Source organism: Pangasianodon hypophthalmus, chromosome 12 (assembly GCF_027358585.1).
Source record: "Pangasianodon hypophthalmus isolate fPanHyp1 chromosome 12, fPanHyp1.pri, whole genome shotgun sequence".
NCBI classification, from domain to species: Eukaryota; Metazoa; Chordata; class Actinopteri; order Siluriformes; family Pangasiidae; genus Pangasianodon; species Pangasianodon hypophthalmus.
The window spans coordinates 8471620-8493540 of NC_069721.1; the positions used below are offsets into that span (position 1 = coordinate 8471620).

Below are 21921 nucleotides of genomic sequence, written 5' to 3' on the forward strand. Positions count from 1 at the left end.
AGTGAAGGGAAATCTTAAATCTACAGCATACAAAGACATTCTATACAATTGTGTGCTTCCAACTTTGTGGCAACAGTTTGGGGAAGGAACCCATATGAGTGTGATGATCAGGTGTCCACATACTTTTGGCAGTATAGTATAGTATAGTATAGTATAGCTAGATAGTTTGATAGACTTATAATCTGATAGATAATTTTTCATGAATTATTTATTCATCATCGTCAGTAACTGCTTTATTATTATTATTGTTATTATTATTATTATTATTATTATTATTAATACACGAAATACTTCCCGGAACTATTTAACAGAGTGCCGAAATGCGTCGGAGGTTTTTAAGTGTTGCACCCACAAAAAAAAAAAAAAAGAAAACAACAGTGACGTATCCGCCAGTTGGCCGGCGCTGCTGTGACAGGAGAGCTCGCGCAGTGTCGTGTGTTGACGTGCCAGCTTTTTAACTCCAATTTCATATCAAACGTGAACTTTCGCTTTCTTTTCTTCACAGATAGTATGTTTTTAAGTAGGTTTCAATCCGGGTCCGGTTAGTTTCTCTGGCTAACTCACTACTTAAGCTGTTGAAGTGTATTCTGAGCACTAGCTGGATGGGCTGGTTTAGGCACTGAGTCAAAATGCTAGTTTTTTGTTTACAATCCAGTTAGCAATAAGCGAAGAAGAAGAAGGTGTAGGATTAGGGATAGGGGTAGGATTAGGGTTAAGGTTAGGGTTAGGATCAGGGATTTTGGCTGGATAATTTGCACTGATTTGTGTTTGGGCGGTGGCGAGATTTCATAATCCTGTTTCACCACACAGCAGAGCTAGAATACACTGTCAGGTGTCAACATGCCTGGTATGGTTGTGTTTGGTCGGCGATGGGGCATTGCAAGTGATGATCTTGTACTTCCAGGAGCTTTTGAGTTATTTATTAGGCTTCTGTGGTAAGCATAGTGTGTGTGTGTGTGTGTGTGTGTGTGTGTGTGTGGGGCTTAATCATAAAATCAATTTCGTCCCCAAGTATGATCACAGATTGTTGTTGTCAGGTGAATAAGAGATGTCTTTTCTCATAGGTGGATTGCAACCCTAGCTCTGTACATCACCCGCAAAGGAAAGTTTGATTGTCATGGAGGTGCTGTTCTTTACAGCTACCTTATTGTTCTCCTCGTCCTGCTTGGAGTCATCATCATAACCTTATGTGTAGTGGTTTACATCAGCGCTCAAGGTAAGTCTCGTTCATTAGTGACCAAGCCGACTTTGAGAAAAGACTTTATAAAGATCGTCTTTAAAAAAGACCTGTGTACTGAACATCGTTTCAAGACACGTAATACCGTTTGTCTTTTCTCTTCCATGCCTGTATACTGTAATGATTTATAATTGTAAATGAAGATTTCTTCGTCATACCTTCTGAGGGAGTTCTTGTCGCTAATGTCTCCTCTGGCTCACGCATTAGGAATCTGAATCTACATCTACAGCTGGATTTCTTCAAAGCAGCTTTGTGACAGTTGTTGAAAGTGCTGTGTAAATCAAATTCAACTGAGCTGAATGCATGTGCTCTTCTGTTGTATCTTGATCGAAGGAACCATAATGAACCCGGGTCCTCGTCGCTCTATGCCGGTCCTGGTGTATGTTCGTGGAATCCTTTTCCTCCCCGAGTTTGTGTGGGCCTGTCTAGGAGCGCTGTGGGTGACTGATTACAGTACAGGATGCGAACCAGCTGAAGTTGGGCTTGTAGTTAGTACAGTGATTGCTAGGTGGGTAAAAGCAGACCATTATCACATGAGATATTGGTTTTCACAATAAAATCTATAATGTGAAGAATCAGTAAACATTCCTTGAATAGTTGATGAACACTCGATGCTGCAAGATTATAGCTATATCTGTGTATATTTGTTGGTCAGTGAACTAATCAGCTTTATGACTTTTGACCCGAAAAGGACTACTAATGCTTAAAAAAAAAACATGCTGTAAATATTTCAGTTAAATATGTGCAGAGTGAAAGTGTTGTACACACTGAACGCACTTGATGATTCATATCACAGGCACGTGCTCTTGTCCTTGTCTCTAGCTGGATCATCTTTCTCTCCATGGTGGTGGGCGTGCTGATTGTGTTTGACCCACTGGGCAGCCTACGGCGTCCTCTTAGAACGTCTGAGCATTCTGGCCTGAGGAATCTGGAAAGTAATGAGTCCTCGCAGCTGTTCTACAGAGCGCGCTCGCTGGCCGTCCGTGTGTGGGAGAGCCGGCTGCGTCTGCTGTGCTGCTGCCTGCCTCAGGACGACAACCACAGAGCGGCCTTCTCCAGCATCTCCCAGCTCTTCAGCGATTTCTTCTCGGTGAGCTCTGAAACTATATCTGGATGACGCCTTGTTTTTGCTCGCTCGTGTTAAAATGTCCAAGACAGAGTTGTTCACAGCGTTTCTCTGTCTAGGACACGGACTTGGTGCCCAGTGACATTGCTGCAGGTCTGGCCCTTCTACATCAAGAGCAGGATAAAATGCAACAGTGCAAAGACCCTGAAGAAGTTATTTCCCACAGTCCCTCATCTCCCATAGTGAGTTTGCTTATCTGTTACTGGTCCAGTGTAAAGTGTCCGTGAAACAGCCTGAGAGCTATGATTTGATATTTCCTTTTGAAACAGGAAGTAAGGGAGGGATGGTGTCAGATTTAAACAGACTCAACAGTGGCATAGCAAACCAGCTCAGTTTCCGAGTTTATAGAGAGTTTGTTTTCAGCTGTGTAGGATTTCTCACTGCCAGTTTGTCATACTCGGCAGAGGTTTCCAATGTGGATCGGGACCAGGCTATGGCTCTCATGTTTACCGGCCTGCAGATGCTTTCCTCTCTCCCCTGCATCAAGCCTCATGTGGCAGTGGGATGATTTGGAATAAGTTGCCAGAAGCTCCACAATCAAAACTACACGGACAACCCAAACAGTACTCATTTACTGTTTGTTTATGCGGTTGAAGAAAATGCATTCTAGAGAGTTTTTGGTCAGATCCAAATTATAAAAATGTATTTACTGGCTTCTCTGTGTCTACGATACTCAAAGACTCTCTCTAAAACCAAGTTTGATTTTATGGGCACTTCATTAAACTAATAGAGTGGTTTGTGAATGTCTGAAAAATGAGATGAGTACAGTAGGTTTTAAATAAATCACAAAATCAAAAGCCATATTTAGCAATTCCACAAACTTTGACTTTACAGAAAGTTTGAAGTGAAAGTTTTGTATTAAATCAGTATATACTGTATACTTTGGAATATGGTTTCTTGGAATATAGTTTCTTTTTCTGTGTGATGCGTGTAAAAATAAAATGTGTTACGGCTTTAGGACGCTTGTGGACACTTGTGTACTTAATCTGTGTGTGTGTACAGAGAGAAGATCTGGAGAGCGAGCTTGAGAAAGCAGCACATTACATGCAGTTTGCTGTAGCTGCATATGGCTGGCCCATTTATGTCTACTTAAATCCTCTGACAGGGTTCTGCAAGCTGAGTGGCAACTGGTACGTTTTCAGTGAACCTTCACTAACACAGCCTATTTTTAGTGACTTTCACTTCCTTTATCTTTAAGCTTCTAACATTGTTGCTATCAGAATAGGAAAAAATAGGGAAAATTCTACTGCATGTAAATTAGTGCCCTATTTGCATGTGCAGTGCATCCAGGAAGTATTCACCCCCACTCACCCCGGTTATTATTTCTCTTTATGCTATACTGCAACATCAAATTTAAGTATATTAGAATAGGATGGTTTTTTTTTGCTCATTTTGAAGTGACTTTTTTAAAAATATAATTAAAACAAAGTATTTAGATATGCTCAGAATTATTTAAAAAAAAATCTGCAGTTAAATATTCATCTCTCTTTTCTATCAGCAATCTAAATTAGGACTAGTATTTAATTTTCATGAGCTCACACTAAACAGCGTACACCTGTGTTAATTTCAAATCCTCCTGTTTGTCCTCCATTTGTATGCTTGTACAACAAATATCACAGACTTTGGGAGGTTTCACAGCTAAAATAGAAGATCAGATCAGTGCTGCTGTCATAAACACCAAGGAACTGCCCGTGAAGCTTTGAGACAGAGTTGTTAGGAGAAAAATTAGATGGACAAGGTTATTAAAAAATCTGTTAGGCTCTGAACCTTCTTAGGAGCACTGTGAAATCCACTATAACAAAGTGGAAAAATATGACACAACCCAGACATTAGTAAGATCAATCAGGCAAAACCGAGTGCTCAGGCAAGAAGGGGTGTTGTGAGAGAAGTGTCCAAGAGTCCAGCTACAATACTGATGGGGTTACAGAGTTCACTGGCTGAAACAGGAGAACCTGTGCAGACCTTAACAATATCATCAGCTCGTCACACATCTAGCCTCTATGGGAGAGTGGCGAGCGGAAGCCACTTCTGAGAAAGACCATGGAAGCTTTTGGAAAAAAGAATTTGTGATCAAGCTCTTTGGTGGAAGCATCATGCTCTATGGTTGCTTTTCAGCTGGAGGAACTGGAAAACAACATGGATGGAGTGACATATAAGCAAATTGTTGAGGAGAACCTGTTCCAGTCAGCCAGACATCTACATTTAGGGTGAAAATATCTGTTCCAACAGGGCAGTGAGCTGAGCCAAAGCACAGGGCAAAAACTACAAAGCAATGGCTTGAAAAAAGGAAGCTTTCTATTTTGTAATGGCTGAGTCAAAGCCTAGACATAAATCCAGTTGAAAATCTGTCACATGATCTGAAAACCGCTGTCTAACAACATTCTCTGTCTAATTTGGCAGAATTATTGCATTGAGGAATGGAAGAAAATCCAAATGTGCAAAGCTCATAGAGATACAGATCCAAAACAACTCAAATCTGTAACTGCTGCAAAAGGACAATTCACACTCAGAGGGTGAATACTTATCAGTTTAGCTGTTTTTAGATTTAAAAAAATATATATTTTCAAATTATTCTGAAGGCATCTAAATACTTTATTTTAATTTTTATTTTTGTAGGGAGTCACTTCAAAAGGAACAAAAAACAATCCCATTATGATATGCCTAAATTTGATATTGCAATACATCAAAAAGAGAAATAATCAAAGGGGGGTGAATACTTACTGGAAGTACTGTATATGACAGAGTAAAAGGTCTGTGAGGAATTCTCAGGAATTCTTTGGCTGTGAAAGTATATATGATTAGAGCAAGATAAATGTTTTTTTCCCCATTGGTTATATATTCTATTGTTTTCAATAGGATGTAAACGCTGAAAGTTTCTGTATTTTCCAAACTGAATTACTCTTTGACAGTTTGTTGCACAATAGTCTGAATGATGAAATGTTCCTGACTTAGGAAATTGTGCAAATGCCCATCTGTTATCGATTCACAGCAGGAGCGGTTTTCCAGCTGTGAAAGACACGCCTAAATCATGAGCAAAACTTCCCTTTTAAAATTTGAAATATGAAATTTCTAATCATAAAGTACAAAGATGTTGTGATTGTGCAATTTGTAATTTCATAGCAAAGTGTCTGTATATTAAAGGATGCTCATGGATAACCTGAAAAAAAAAGACTAATCACTGTCTCAGTGAGCCGTGCTGTAATTACAGCTGACTCCTTCTCCCCTGTTGTGTTGAGACGGTTATGCATTCAGGCATTCGTTTTCTTAATTAAAAGTGTTTGCATGTTGAATTTCAACTGTACATTAAAGTACTGTTAATGAATGTTCACTGTTGTATTACAGCTGTCGTAACCATTATGCGGCGGAGTACGACCTGGTCGGAGGTGACAACGCCAGCTGCCATTTCAGCTCCATCTTACACATGACAGAACTACAGTATCGAGACTTCATTCACGTCAGCTATCATAATCAGGTATCAGATATTATTCCCCATCATTCAGTTCAATTAAATGTACTAAATGCAAACTGCATAACTAAATATTCACATAATCACCTCTGCTTGTTTAAAACAAAAATCTGTATGTTAAAAATGTAAATAAATCCAGTTGGCACTATACTAGGGCTTTTTCGTGAGTGTGTCATGAATGTAAACACATCTTGTTATAATAAGAAAGTGACTTCTGGCTTCAAGATGTCTCTCCTAGTGTTTTAGTTTTTTTAGTGACCTTCTGTCCATTTTATAGATAACACTAAGATCTGCTTTTTCTTGGACAGTTGAGTGTGTCTGCTTTGGGTGGATAAGCACAGTGATGCGGTTTAACTGCTTGTCAATCAAATAAGCCCTCCCCTATTTCACACTGATGTCATGTGACATGACTAAAATGTCAACTCACAACTTTTTGGAAGATGCGTTTGTATAGAAACACTTAGTTTGTCTAAACTCAGACATGATCAGAATAAGAGTTAATAACATTTCAGAAAATGTCTGAAATGTTATTACCTCTTATTCTGATCATGTCTGAGTTAAAAGTTAAATAGTCTTTCCTTCAACCTCATCGGCTTCTCTTTTTTACTCTTTCTTGAAATTAAATGTTGAAAGGAAATTGTCACATTACAATAACCCAGAAAGCACAAAGCTTACTGACTGTACAAAGCCCTGACACTGGAGACTCCTTCCATAAATGTTAAATTAAGATCTTACAAAAAGCTTCACTATATCAGTGAATATATGTTTATGTTCTTTTGTTACATAACAACATATTTATGATTTGCTAATTATTAGTTTATTATTAGTTGAAGCCAACAATGTGCTAATAATGTGATCATGTGGGGCATCAGCCATACAGTTCACTGTGACGTAGCTGTTACTGTAGAAAACTATAGCTGGAACAGTGCATTAATATGCATTAATATAAACCGGTGATAATATAGGGTATTATCAAATGTGTAAAAAAAACAAACAAACAAAAAAAAACAGCACACATATTTGAATAAATAGACCTGTGCTTTGTTGACTGCTCTGTAGATATATGAGATCCCGTTTTTTGTTGCGCTGGATCATAAGAGGGAGGCTGTGCTGGTTACTGTGAGGGGAACACTATCGCTAAAGGTGAGTGATGATTGACTAATTGCGTTGATGTTTATAAGATTACAGTAGAATGCTAATTGTGTCCATACAATGGACAGAGACATACACTATATGGCCAAAAGTATGTGAACACCTGACTTTCACACCCATATGTGGGCCTTGCCACAAAGTTGGAAGCACACAACCTTCACTGGAACTAAGAGGCCCAAACCTGTTCCAGCATGACAATGGCCCTGTGCACAAAATGAGCTCCATGGAGACACGGTTTGTCAAGTTTGATGTGGAAGAACTTGAGAGCCCTGACCTCAACACCACTGAACATCATTGGGATGAACTGGAATGACTGAACCCCAGGCCTCCTCACCCGACATCAGTGCCTGATCTCACTAATGCTCTTGTGGCTGAATGAACACAAATCCCCACAGCCATGCTCCAAAGTCTAGTGGAAAGTCTTCCTTGAAGAGTGGAGATTATTACAACAGCAAAGGGGGGACTAGATATGGAATGGGATGTTCAGCAAGCGCATATGGATATCGTGGTCAGGTGTCTACAAACATTTGACCATATAGTGTAAATGATATGAAATAACGTGATGCTACATTTCTCCTCTTTATTAATTTTCATGTCCAATTACATGAAAAGCATTGTGTTTTTTCTTGTATTGCATCTGCCATTTTGATGTGTATGTGTGTGTGCATACATATACAGGACGTGTTGACAGACCTCTCTGCCGAGTGTGAGAACTTGAATGTGGATGGTGTGTCAGGAGCCAGTTATGCACACAAGGTAACAAGAAAACCCCAGTGGTGTTCTCTTTGTAATGTTCTCTGTAACTGTGTAGTTCTGCAACATTCCTATTCACTTTCTCTCAAAAAATGTTATACCGCTTGTACTAGTAGGTATGGTAGTGTGTATTAAACGGGTAGTAGTGGGTAGCGTTGTCACCTCCAGGCTCCTAGCTCATGTGTCTGTGTGGATTTTAACATGTTCTCCTCATGTCTGTGTGGGTTTCATCTGGGTTCTCCAGTTTCCTCCTACCTTGCAAAAACATGCCTATAGGTTGATTGAATTCACCAGGTATAAATGAGTGTGTGAACGTGTGTGTGCATGTTGCCCTGTGATTGACTAGCAACCCAGGGCATCCAGGGCGTGTTCCTGGGAAGTATACAGTATATTGATATGATATCGCATTATAACTTGCACAGTGTGTCTAATAAGTAGGGAGTAAATGTTCCCAGGGTCTGGTACACTCCAGACCAGCACCACATTACCATGTAATTACCACATCAGTGTTACTGTTATGCTGAGAATGATCCACTACATAAATAATAACTGGCCACTGGTGGAGAGAGTAGAGAGGGGCTGACAAATTGTGTAAGAAATGAACTATAGTGAGACTTGTAAAAATGTAGTACAATGTATACAGAAGATAGATTCATGGTAGGAAATGTAATCTCTTTCTGTTTACAGGGCATATCTCAAGCAGCTGGGTATATTTACAAGAAGCTGGTCAATGATGGCATCTTGAGACAGGCTTTCAGCATTGCACCTGTAAGTCTCTTGATTTTTACGTGATTACTCCGAAACTCTGCATGGTTCTTGTATTCATTCTTTGATTTAAGAGTATCTGTATATGTATGGTGATTAACAGATGTATGTGTGTGTGCGTGTGTGTGTGTGTATGTAGGAGTACAAGTTGGTCATCGCAGGTCACAGTCTCGGCGCAGGTGCTGCGGCATTGCTGGCAATTCTCCTCCGCGGTTCTTATAGCACACTACAGTGCTATGCTTTCTCACCACCAGGGGGCCTCATGAGGTCTGTGCACTTTCCTTAAAACATTTCAACAGTCTGGTGGAGGCCTAAAAGTTCATGCCACCATGACACTATCATGATTATCTGTAAACAGAGTGAAAGATTACTACAATGCTTGAAATGCTGTATTCATTAAAAGTTCCAGTTGATGTCTTTCTTTAGTAAAGCGCTTGCTGAATACTCCAAGCAGTTTGTGATCTCTGTGGTTCTGGGAAAGGATCTGGTTCCCAGGTGAGGATTATGCAGATGGTGGTCAGTGGATAAATTATGATGTATTATATATATAAGATTTATTAAGCATGAATTATGGGATATATTGTACTTTGATACTATGTATGATATGTTACATTCAGTCTTTATACTTCAGTTTATTTCACTTCCCTAAAATGACTGAGTGCTTTAGGGCATGTGTTTCTCTGCCTGTTCTGTAGACTGAGTATTCCAAACATGGAAGATTTGAAGAGGAGGCTATTAAAGATGGTATCTAATTGCAATAAACCAAAAGTGAGTGTTTAGAGTTCTAAGGTGTTTATTTAGAGTTCAGCTTTTCAGCCAATTGGAAATAATTGCCAGAGTTTATCAGTGTTTTTTTTCCTTCCTTATAACAGCTTCCCTCATGAACTTCTGTATTTTTTTGTTCCCTCTGTCCACCAGTACAAAATCCTCTTGCATGGCTGCTGGTATGAGGTATTTGGCGGAACCCCAGATGACTTTCCCACGGAAATGGAGAACCGGCGGGAGGAGCAGCTGAGTCAACCTTTGCTTGGCGAGCAGAGTCTGTTGGTGCATCGTTCCACCTCCTACCAGAGCCTGTCTTCAGACGACTCCCCCACCCACACCACCCACCTGCCGCTCTACCTGCCTGGCCGCATCCTGTATATCACAGAGGAGGGACCCTCGCGCAGGTCAGAGCCCACCTAACTCTCAGTTTATCATGAAAACAGTCACCCCATGCCTCACAAGTAATCAGAGATCACCTCAAAGCTGCACTTTAGTTATATACAGATTCACCAAAAAGATCATAAGAGTACAGATCTGGCGCAGATACCGATACGCTTTCCCGATTCATGAAAAAACTACCAGAGCTTGTTAATTATCACACTTACATTCCAGCCCAGTTACTGCCTGGTAATCTCTTGTGGAATCTTGTCTTTTCAAAACCTCGCCTGCCCAACATTATTAAACCTTTTAAGAAAGCTAAGCTATGTTTGAGTAGTTCGAGTAGTTCACAAATTTTAAACAAATTTCCAAAATGTTAGATAAAATGTTTTTAATAGAAAATATGACATGTGTTTTAATAAACTCTCGTGTGTGTGAATGCTCTGAAGTCAAGCAACAAGATGATGTAATTAGAACACGGTTTGCCTTTTGCTATATATTGTCATCTGTTTTTATTTTTAGTCTATTCTTTTTCACTTCAGCTTTTTTTTTTTTTTTTTTTTAATCTGCAAATGTGAAGTTTCCATCAAACAGATGGATGGAAAACCCACAATAGAAATGCGCTGGGTCCCTAAAACTATTTCTGTCTTTCTTGTTTTGTTATCAACTCTCCTCATCCTGGGCGTTTGCTGAAACCCGAAATCCAGGCCGTGCTTCTCTCAGGTGCGCTACCGCGCTGAGTGGGCGAGTGCGACGGCGTTCAACAGTGTGCTGATCAGCCCACGCATGCTTGCCGACCACATGCCAGACGTGGTCCACAAGGCGCTGCTCAGCCTCACGAAGGAGCGACAGTCTTCCCTCTGCCCCTCCTCTGCCAGCAACGCTCACCTGAACGTCATCTGAGCTCCTACTGCCTCCAGCTCAGATCGTGAAATGACTGTGGCAGTGAATGCACAAGACAGCTGGAGGGAGCTATGCTGTTTAAGACTCTGCTGCCTCAGCCTCAAACCTCGAGAGCAGTACGGCTCTTCGGATTTTATTTATATCTTTTCATTCGCCATTTCAGTGCTGTATGATTGGAAGTAATACAGTACCAAGTACATACACTGTCGTATTGTTCAAAGTGTAGTGTGTATTTCTCAACAGCATAATGTCACGTTTATGAAAGTCATTCATTTTTATTTATTTGTGGAAAGCTCAAGATGGACTATTAGGACATGTAAGAGAAAGACAATTAGGTAACTGTGTAGAAGTGGTGTCCTGTTGTGTGCTTCATGTTTTTAAAAATTCAGGTTCAGTGAAGCCTGGTTCAATATCAGAGCAACACACTCATCACACAACTCCACTGCAGATGCAGATTAGATGTACATTCAGTTTGCATGAGAACTATTAAATGTGGGCTCGTTTACTTCAATACAAGTTTTGCTCATAAACTTTCTGGCCATGACATTTTTCATAATTAATAAATGTCAGTGAGAATCATGCAGTTGTGTTGGGTTTCAGTTGTGATTACACAATGAAAAAATAATCAGATTTAATAAGGAAAATTATTTGATTCAAGGGTAAAAGTTTTGCAGCAGGGTAGTGTTTCCATCTCGGAGCTCTAGGGTCTCCGATTTGTTCCTGAGTTCGGGTTACTGTCTGTTTAGAGCCCTTGGTGTGTTCGCATGGGTTTCCTCTGGGTTCTCTGGCTTCCTCCAACCTCCCAAAAACATGCTGGTTGGTGAATTGATGACTCTAAATTGCCCCTAGGTATGAATGAGTGTGTGTGTTGCGAAGGCAATGGACTGGCATCCCATCCAGGGTGTATTTTCTCCTTCTGCCTCACGATCCACCCTGAACGGGACAAAGCAGTTGAATGAATGATGATTTTCCTCTGTGGTTTTGTGGGATGTTTTAAACTCATTGGAGTTTCCATCATTTTCCACTCTTACCGCAGGTCTATAAATAGGGCATTGAAATTTACCATCTTATACACTATATGGCCAAATGTTTGAGGACATCTGATCATCACACCCATATGTGTTCCTTCCCCAAACTGTTACTGCAAAGTCGGAAGCACACAATTGTATAGAATGTATTTGTATGCTGTGGCTTTACAATTTCCCTTCACTGGAACTAAGAGACTCAAACCTGTTCCAGCATGACAATGCCGCTGTGCACAAAACAAGCTCTGTAAAGACATGATGTGCCAAGTTTGGAGTGGAAGAACTCGAGCATCCTGCACAGAGCCCTGACCTCAAACCCACCAAACACCTTTAGGATGAACAGGAACGCCGACTACACACCAGGCCTCCTCTCCTAACATCAGACCTGTCCTTACTAATGCTCTTGTGGCTGAATGAGCACAAATCTAGTGGAAAGACTTCGCGGAAGACTGAAGATTATTATAACAGCAAAGCGGGACTAAATCTGGAACGGGATGTTCAGGATGTTCCACAAACTTTTGGCTATATAGTGTATCAGTTAGACATTTTTATGCAAGTTTTGTGAAAGAAGAGCTTTGTCATGTATTATTGCTTACTAATACTATAATATTATGCCTCTGGGTCTTGCTGTCAGACTGTGTAACTTGTTGACTGCTTCACAGGCTCTCCAAACAAGACCATTTACTTATCCGTGTGATTTTTTTAGTCCAGATTACTAGAAGATAAGCAGTATGTTGTAGGAGACCAGAAATGGATCTAGATGTTAATTAACATTGGCACTGAGCTAAATGACAGATCCCATTTCTCCTCTGTTCCCGCCCATCCCACTTTTAGAAAGTGACGTCACGCCGCGACGCTCCAGTCAACAACTCATATGTCGGGACTTTAGTTGGAAACAAGTGGAGAATATGACTGTCCACATACCCTGCAGTCTCTGAAGAACCCGTCTACGAGATAGCCAAGTGGCTTGGTTTATCCTACTTTTACTTTCAGTCCTTTTATAAAGTTACTTGGAGTCAGTTTTGAGTGCGAAGTTACTGTAAACACTCCAGAGCTGGACGGTCGCCTGGCTAGCTCGCTAGCTAGCTATCTTTCTTAAGTAGTTAGCTAGCTAGCTAGCTGCGTTTTCCGAGCCAGCCAAGTGAAAGAAAGAAAAGAAGGGAAAGAAAGAAGCAACCGAAAAGGAAAATGGAGTTGGAGGACGGAGTCCTTTATCAGGAGGACTCGGGAAGTTCGTCCATGATGTCGGAGAGGGTGTCCGGCTTGGCGAGCTCCATCTACCGCGAGTTCGAGCGCCTGATAGGAAAGTACGACGAGGACGTGGTGAAGGAGCTGATGCCGCTGGTGGTGGCCGTGCTGGAGAACCTGGACTCGGTGTTCGCGGAGAACCAGGAGCATGAGGTGGAGATCGAGCTGCTGAAAGAGGACAACGAGCAGCTCATCACTCAGTACGAGCGGGAGAAAGCGCTGAGGAAAGGCGTCGAGGAGGTGCGTTTTTTTTTTTTTTTTCTTCAGAGGAAAAACTCCAAACAGATTAAGCTGATAATGATCAGGGCGTCTTTTATCATTTAGACCAGGGGTGCACAAACTTTTGCTTTGCAGGGATCTCTTCCAGTGTATCTCCTTATGATCACAGCATGCTTTAATATATGGAAGGCTGTTCCAGTTTTATGCACATTAGACAAATATGTTCATCATCATCATCATCATGACAAATATGTCTTGAACCCCTCAACCTTCCACTCACGAAACCCAAGAAATTGTGAAAAGATTTGCAATTTTATGTCCTAGATTCAATTTCTGTTAAGATCGCTGGTTGTACTTGTTTTCAAATCCGAAATAAGCAAGCACTTTATCCTGGTCAGGGTTGTGGTGGATCTGAAGCCTATCCCAGGAATACTGTGTGTGAGGTGGGAATACACACACACACACCCACCCAGGATGGAACACCAGTCCATCACAGGGTATCCCTCACTCATTCCATTCACACACTCATTAAGACCTTAGGGGTGATTTAAAGTAGCCAGTCCACCTACTGGCATGTTTTTGGGAGGTCGGAGGAAACTGTCGAACCCGAGGAAACCCCTAAAGACACGGGAGAACATGCACCGATACTCTACAGAGACAGAAACCCGAGCTCAGGATCGAACCAGGGATCCTGGAGCGGTGAGGCGGCATCGCTACCCACTGTGCCACAGCGCTGCCTAAAAGGAACACATTAAAGTGAATTCGAGTTCCTAGTCAACTATAATAACTAAATAATTCCTGTAACACTATTAATAGTAGTTGATCTCCGGCACTGTCACATTGGATATAATAGTGAAAATAGCAGACTGTATCACTTTCTCCAGGGGATATCTCTGGATTTGGACAACTGAAAGCTCTCAAGAAAAAGTTGTTCACTGTATTGAAGTTTGCAAGCAGTGCAGTGTTTACACGCTGAACTTGAGTCTATATTTTCATTTTGAAATATAGGATTACACATGAACAAAGCACATCGCTCAGCTGTTTAAACCAAATCGCATTACTCTTATTCTGCTGTTTAACAGGTTTGTATTCAAAAGTATAGTCTTTATACTGAAAGTGAAAATACCTCTCATTAAGTTTAAACTTTAAAAGAGTTTTAACTCGCAGCTTTAATATTAAAACCACCTTAGCGGATGCATTTCCCATTTTTTTTCCCCAAACGAATCCTCGGATAGAAAGGAAGGTTGCGCCCTTGTTTTTAGAGATCCTGACATGCATATGGATTGTAGGATCCCAAATGAGTTTATTACCTCAATGATGAATTGCACTCTGCATTCCTGTTTGGGCTTTTGTGCAAGCATGTGATACTACATGTCACATGCATGGCAGGAACTCCGAAATAGAAAAAAAAAGGGCAGAAAGTCCCTTGTCATGTCCCTCGAGATGTGTGTGGTCAACTTCTTTCTCTGCTCAACTTCCAGGTGTCTGCATGATTCCTCTAATTGTTAAAACACACACACGCGCATACAAAATGATTAAAGGCACACCTTGGCAAATCATGTCCCATCCTGTTAAGACAGTGTAAAAAGTCCTAATGGAAGGAAGCAGTTTGGTAAACGTATTTATCAGAGTCCCATTAAACACCGTTTCACGTTCTTCATGACATGTGACAGATGGACGCTGTTAACGTGCTGCAGTTCATCAGCTGTGCTAATGCAGCCGGAATACACACTCATTGTGTTTGAGCAGGATGTCAAACTCTGGTCACTAGACACACAAGAGACAGGCTCTCGAGAGTATAATTCTCCATGCTGTCTGGAATTGAGTGACTTTAAGAGCATGTGATCAGCATCTACTTGACTTGTCGTAAGCCTAAAAGGAGCTTACTGATTTGAGTTTCAAAGCGAATATAAGGTTACATGCTGTTATGTGTTGCAGCGTCTGATATTAAAATTTCATATTGCAGTGTTTGACTACTCCAGAGATGGAGCAGTATTTTAGGATCCTCTTTTCTGAAAGGGGTACATGTAATGCCAGCAAATTTGGACAATATAAGGAAAATAAAACTGTCTTCTCATAAAGCCACCACTGGTTTAATGTCAGAAGTGCTTGGAGCCTGGAACATTCAGGTCTTTCAGTACAGTAGGTGATTCTTGGATATTTACATTGAACTACTGGGGCAGACCAGTTATCAGAAAGCAATGACAAGTGAAGGCACGTTTTGTAGTATGTTTAAACAAAGTGGTGATGACAAGCTTCAGAGATGGCAATGTTGCTGTCTTCTTTGTGCCCTTGTCTGACGTGGACCTAAATATAGAAGCAATATAGGCATGGGCTCTCTTACGTTTAACCTCTTTAACTGTAAAAGAAATTCCATAGACCCTCTCATTGCTGATTTATTTTATGAACATAAACCATTCCACTGTTAGACTCATTATTTAAAAGTGTACTATAATATTCTAGCTATTTATTGTAGCCATTAAGCTTCTGTTTCCTACCAAAGCTAGAGCTTGTCATTGTTTACAAGCCACAGTGATTTACTTTATATGTTTTTATTTATCAAGGCCTAAATAGCAATTGTGTGGTGCTCACCAACTTCTACAAACAAACAAATAGCCTCAGGTGACAACAAAAAAACACAACAGATTTCAATATGTAGTCATTTTAAACCAACATTTAGAAACCAAGTTGGGAAAAAATAAGTACACCCTATAATTCAGTAATATATAGAACCACCTTTTGCAGCAATAACTTGAAGTAAACTTTTTCTGTAGGACTTTACAGAAATTCCTTCAAAATGATTTTTCATATCTTGGCCCACTCTTCTTTACAACATTGCTTCAGATCATTGATGTTTGAGGGCATTTGTTTGTGCACAGCTCTCTTAAGATCCTGCCACAGTATCTCAGTGGGGTTGAGGTGTGAACTTTGACTTGGCCATTCTAACACCATCATTTTTGTCTTGTTTAGCCATTCACATGTCTATTTGCTGGTGTGCTTGGGATCATTGTTCTGTTGCACGACCCAATTTTGGCCCAGATTAAGCTGCTGGACACATGGCTTCACATTTGTCTCAAGAATATTCTGGGATAAAGTGGAGTTCATCTTTGTCTCAATGACTTCAAGTTTTCTAGGTCCTCTCGCTGTAAAACAAGCCCAGATCATCACCTCTCCACCACCATGGTTGACAGTTTGTATGAGGTGTTTGTGGTGGTATGCTGTGCTTGGTTTTTGCCAAACATGGTGCAGTGCATGATGACCAAACCTCTCCACCTTGGTCTCATCAGTCCAAAGGATATTGTCCCAGAACTTTTAGATGCAGTTTTAGAAACCTAAGTTGTGCTGCCATATTCCTTTTGGAGAGATGGAGCTTTTCCCTAGCCACCCTTCCATGAAAGCCATACTTCAGTTCAGTCTTTTTCTGATTGTGCTGTCATCAACATAAACATTAATGTGCATACAGAGGCCTGTAGGTCACATGTCGTAGCTCTTGGGTTTTACTTTATAACTCTGAGCATTAAACGGTCTGACCTTGGACTGAATTTGCTGGGATGCCCTCTCCTGGGAAGATTGGCAACTGTCTTGAAGGCTCTCCATTTGTAAACAGTCATTCTTACTGTAGAATGATGAATTTCAGATTGTTTGGAGATGGCCTTATAACCCTTCCCAGATTGATGAGCAGCAACAGTTGCTTCCCTGAGGTCATGGCTGATGTCTTTTCTTCTTGGCATGATGTAGACAAATACCTAAGTGCTCCAGAACACCAAACTGCCAAAAGCTCTGCTTTTATAGAGGTAGTGACACTTTTTGATGATTAACTAATCATGTGCATTTCTTTAGTAACACCTGACTGCTAATTACTCTCTTAATGATTGTGGAAGTAGGAAGGATGTACTTTATTTTTTCCTACCTGGTTTCTGAATGTTAGTTTACTTTTTAGGAAAAATGACTAGGCCTCCATATTGTGTTTTTTTTTTGTCACTTGAGGTTATTTGTTTGTTTATTAGAAGTTGGTGAGGACCACACAATTGTTATTTAGTTTTTTATATATAAAAACATAGAACTGAAGGTGGGTGTACTTTCTTTTTCCCATGACTGTACATGCTTCGAACAGGAAGGATGCTACTGTCTCACTAATGGTAGTTTAATTAAAATACATTTTTCCAGTTTGTAGGAGGCTTCAAATAGTCATTGTTTTCCAAAAGTCATAGTGAGTTTGGTCGTGTTTGATAATACTCTTAAAGATTGGACTTTTTTATGTAAATGCAGGTTATGTAGCCTGTTATCCAATGAAAATCTGTTTTAGGATTAATCTGTGCCATGGAAGCTTTTTGATATGATCCCTGCAGATGATTTAGTGTGGATTATGAAACGGCGCAGTGCGGATCGCGCAGTCATTTAGGTCAGTTGCAGTGAGACCCTGCCTGAGCTCAGCCTCCACATCTGAGCTGCCTGCCAGTTGCTTCTGCTCAACAGTCAACTGCTTGTTCTGAATAAACCTGCAGGGACACCATGATCCATCGAAACACACAAGGGACACACTGCCTTGCTTCTCTGTCTTACTTTCCAACTCGCCCTCTTTTATATGCCTGACATTCTGTGTGACGGTGACCACCGAGTGAAAGTGCTCCTCTTTCTTCAAAGGCAGTCTCACTTTCAGGTCACATGAGCCTTTTGTGCGTAGCAACTGAAGTGAAGAGCTGGCGTACGACCCTTTTGCGTTACTGCTGAGTGTTTTGGTTGCCTTTGGTGCACCAGCTGGTACACTGTTCTGTGTCATTCTGGTCATTATGAGAGATGTCAACCGCATGAAAGCAAGAGAACTGGAGGCATAGTATGTGTGACTACAGAGTAGATTGCAAAGCCTATGACAGCAAAGTTGGTGATGGAGAATGTCAACGAATGATGGAGATTACGAACGTATTACTAACAATAAATCAATCAATCCACATATTTAGTGAACTTTTTTCTTCTAATTTTGATGTACACTTGGTTGACTAATTTAATTAAAGTTTTTTACAATTTTTTACATTTTCTGGTCCTTTTCAATCATCTATGAATCTTTTGTTACTAATTTTTCAATGGGAAATATTCAGGTTCAAGTTTGGGCAAATCACTAGCCTGGGCACCCAGGACAGGAAGATTTCTTGTCCAGGGTATTAGCTTTTTATTCATAGTCCCTCGACAGTCAAGTAGGTTCAACAGGCTAGTGGACACCAGGGTTTAGTTCTACTCTCTTTGAACGAATGGAGAAAGAAAAAACTTCCTCTGGTTTTTATTTGGTGTGTGGATATTTAAACAAGAACAGCTTCATGGTGGTGTGAAGTGCCTCGATTCTCCAACTATAGTGCATGCTACTCATCGTGAATCCCACTGCCCGCTGCACTATGACATATGCACGGTTGACATATGACCTTTTCAGGATCTGGAACATGTACCGAAACACTGTAAAAAATTTGCAAAATTAAGTGCAGCACAAAGCAGTCATATAGTTAACTCTCATGCTTACACACAGTCACCTCGTGGTTAAACATATTCAGAAAAAATAAAGATGGTAACCAGAGTTGAGTAATATCTTATGTGCTGGGTTTTATTACATTATCTGACATTTTTACTCCATCAGTTAGGTTTCTGGACAAGCAAAACATGGGACTTGGCAGCACTCTGGAGCTTGGACTTGTCCAGTGGGCTAGCTGATGAATTTTTCATTTGTTCCCCCCCGAGGTTAGAAGATTGACATGTTTTGAAGTGCATGGATCTTAACTAAAGCTATATTAAAGAGTAACGCACACTCCGTGCAAAACTTGGACATTCTGACTGCACATTAGAGCCTGATTCTAGCATGAGGTTTTAGTTACAACTGAACAGGTTAGTTTACTTTAAGACGAGCGCAGGCAGTGTGTAGGTCACTTCAGAATTAGCCTGCTTAACATGTAGTACTATGTCGTTCTTAAACAAATGAACAAATCTCCACCCTGATGTCATTTGTGAGGTGCTGAGTATTTGATCATGTATAAATTGAACAGAATAATAATTTGGCCAGGTGATGTGTCCCTACCCACAATCTCTCTGTAACTTCTGTATCATTTATTTTGCCACCCATCTAAGCCAAGTATGAAGTCTGCACTTAACTTGTTTGGAGATGCAGAGAGGAAATGTCAGGGAAGGGCCAGGAATGTACTCGGGAAAAGAACTTCCTGAGCCTCTCTTTGCAGCCAGGATGCTTCTTGGGCAGGCTTTTTTCTCTGTCTGTGGATGCGTCACGTTCATTGTGGTCGTTCTATAGAGAAACAGCAGTTGATGTTGCTAATAACAGGAAACATTTCATCCCTGGAACTATATATCACAGTGTATAGTTGTGTGGTTGTTTTTAATATAAATGATCTCTTTCTGTCCACAGAACAGCAATGATTTTTAAAAAATATCTTATATGATGTGAATTTATCCTATTACAGCATCTTTAAAGATTGATAAAACAGTGAGGCTTGAGAAAACCTTCGTCAAAACTACTGTGTGTGTGTGTGTGTGTAATTGTAAATCTGTGAATAAGGTTAATCACAGACGGGAGTAGTAACTTTCGGTACAACCAAGCAAAATCAAGTCAGCACTGTAACCATAAGTCATGGATCCCTAGTAACTGTTGCTGTGGTCATTTTGTTATTCAAATCATTGTGTAACCTGCAAACTACTCCATAACCTCTTGTTGACTGGAGATTTAGTCATGTGGAAATATACAACAAATCACAGCAGTAGCAGAGAAAAACTAGCTGGCTAATTATACTGTAAACTAACAGAAACCGTAGTCTGGTTTCAGAAATCCACCTCTATGCGGGAGCTGACAGAAGTGAAACACGTTTCATAGAGATTGCTGGCAACCGCTTACTGAGTTATTCTGAGACCGAAGAGACATTCTGTTTCATCTTCCAGTACAGCTGAATATATTCCAGTATTTTAAAATTTAAATGTTTTGTTTGCACAGCTGATGAAGGACGTTTTTGAGAAACGCTTTGTTTCTTTGGAAACGTTGTGTACTTGGCTTAAAATTTATTACATCCACTATCATTACCGAATTACAGTGCAACACTACAGTTACTATATACATATGTAGTGTTACGATCTGGAACTGAAATGGGCTTAATTGAAATGATGTTGTGAATTTAAACAGATTAACCCATAGTATTGTATTGAAGCGAAAAATCAATATAGTTTGCAAAATTATTTACAAAGGAAAACATAAAAGTTGTGATTGTACACCACCATTGAAAAGTTCACTGACTTTGTGCGAATGGCATTGGTAAGAGAACCATGAGGCCAATGGTAACTCTGAAGGAGCTGGAGAACCACAGCTCCGATAGGAGATCTGTTCACAGGACAACTATAGAAGAAAGTGATTATTTAAAAAAAAAAAAAAAAAAAAATCTATATGTAATACCAATTGAAGACTAAGGAGACATGTGGAAGGTTTTCTGGGCTGATGAAACTCAAATTGAACCTTTTAGCCTTGACATAAAGCACTACATTTGACTGAAAAATGAGAACATCATCCTTAGAGTGAAGCATGGTGATGGCAGCATCATGTTGTGGGGATGCTTTTCATCAGCAGGGCCTGGGAATCTGCTCTGGCAATCCTAGAAGAAAACTTACAATCACAGTTACATTCTGAAAGAGACTTAAGACTCGTGCATAGGTTCATCTTTCAGCAAGACAAAGACTAAGAGTTGTTCAAAACCAAGAACCTGTTTTCTCTTAACAGCAACAGCCTCAGTTCTCTGATTTCGCAACCTCATTAAAACTGATTTCGAATGGTATGATGTGCATCTGCTTTTTTTCTGCAGTACTCATATGCTTCTGGCATGGCGGTTATGAGCTATGGCTTTGTGCCCCTAAAACAACAAGGCAACTGAAGATGCAGTTGACTTAAAGAGAGCTCTGTCAATAGAGTGCCAGCACACTGCACCCTCTGTATTGATTTTGGCACAAGGGGATCATTATGTGTGAAATGTTCAGAAGGCTGTACACAGCCAGTCCTTCTTCCTCTGCAGCGATGTCATATGAATGTTGTCCTGTGGATCATATGATGAGCAATGCAGAGAGATGGTGAAAGAGAAACACTCCCACACACACATTCACCAGATGCACGCACTGCGAGTGCTGAAAATCCACCAAGCGGACGAGGATTAAGCGAAGACTCATTCATAGCCAGAATTACTAACCCTGTAGCTTAGATAAAGAAAGCAGTTTGTTTTGTATGAGGACACGCTTCATCTCTTTGCGACTGCAGGAACGATATACTACAAGTGCAGTGAAAAAAGGAGCATGTACTACTGTAGGGAAAATCCGTAATCAGGAATTTGCAGCCCAGCAAAGTAATAACGTCAGTACCAGTCTTGTAAGATTTTTGTGTAGTTGATTGCAGCAGGCTGTGCCATTACCTGCCAGTACCTGTTTGTTACACCCAGACGTCCATAAACCTTATGTAAATTTTTCGTCACTGTGGAGAAAATGCAAACACATTGGGCTACTGCACCATTTCACTCACTTGTGAAAATATACTGAACTGGGAGCTGAGAGCTACACGTTTACTTTCTGATTGCTTGGTTAATATTCCTACCCACACATTTATGATGCATAATATGTCACTCAGAGCATTTGATAACAGATAGTTAGTGTATATCTATGAGTTTATAACACTCATAATACAGCAGACATGCTCAAAGTTTCTCAGTATTTTAGCTCATCTTAAGATATCTGGTTCATCAAAAAATTCATGTGAGTTGCAAGGCTTATGCTTTTATCTTTTCTCCCTATAACTCATATTTGATAAAATTCCAGTGGCATTTACAGTAGGAGGCAAAGTTCACCAAAACTGGACAGTTGAAGACTG

The 21921-nt window shown here is 40.4% G+C and overlaps 2 protein-coding genes across 3 annotated transcripts in view; both read left to right on the forward strand.

Annotated features, from left to right (window-relative positions):
* The first annotated feature begins 363 nt into the window (after window positions 1–363).
* On the forward strand, window positions 364–11124 carry daglb (diacylglycerol lipase, beta). Its single transcript, XM_026914483.3, has 15 exons — window positions 364–935; window positions 1065–1216; window positions 1571–1745; window positions 2060–2327; window positions 2423–2545; window positions 3366–3493; window positions 5706–5835; window positions 6889–6972; window positions 7660–7737; window positions 8422–8502; window positions 8639–8766; window positions 8926–8994; window positions 9195–9267; window positions 9418–9668; window positions 10350–11124. The coding sequence occupies exons 1-15, from the start codon at window positions 841–843 to the stop codon at window positions 10543–10545; spliced, it is 2031 nt and encodes a 676-aa protein (XP_026770284.3). The 5' UTR covers window positions 364–840; the 3' UTR covers window positions 10546–11124.
* Window positions 11125–12402: 1278 nt separating this feature from the next.
* spag9b (sperm associated antigen 9b) overlaps window positions 12403–21921 on the forward strand; it is a 42212-nt gene continuing 32693 nt past the window's right edge. For both annotated transcript variants that reach the window (XM_053239004.1, XM_026914896.3), the window contains exon 1: window positions 12403–13058. In XM_053239004.1, coding sequence (XP_053094979.1) covers window positions 12759–13058 — 300 coding nt within the window. In that variant the 5' untranslated portion in view covers window positions 12403–12758. The remainder of the gene's footprint in view (window positions 13059–21921) is intronic.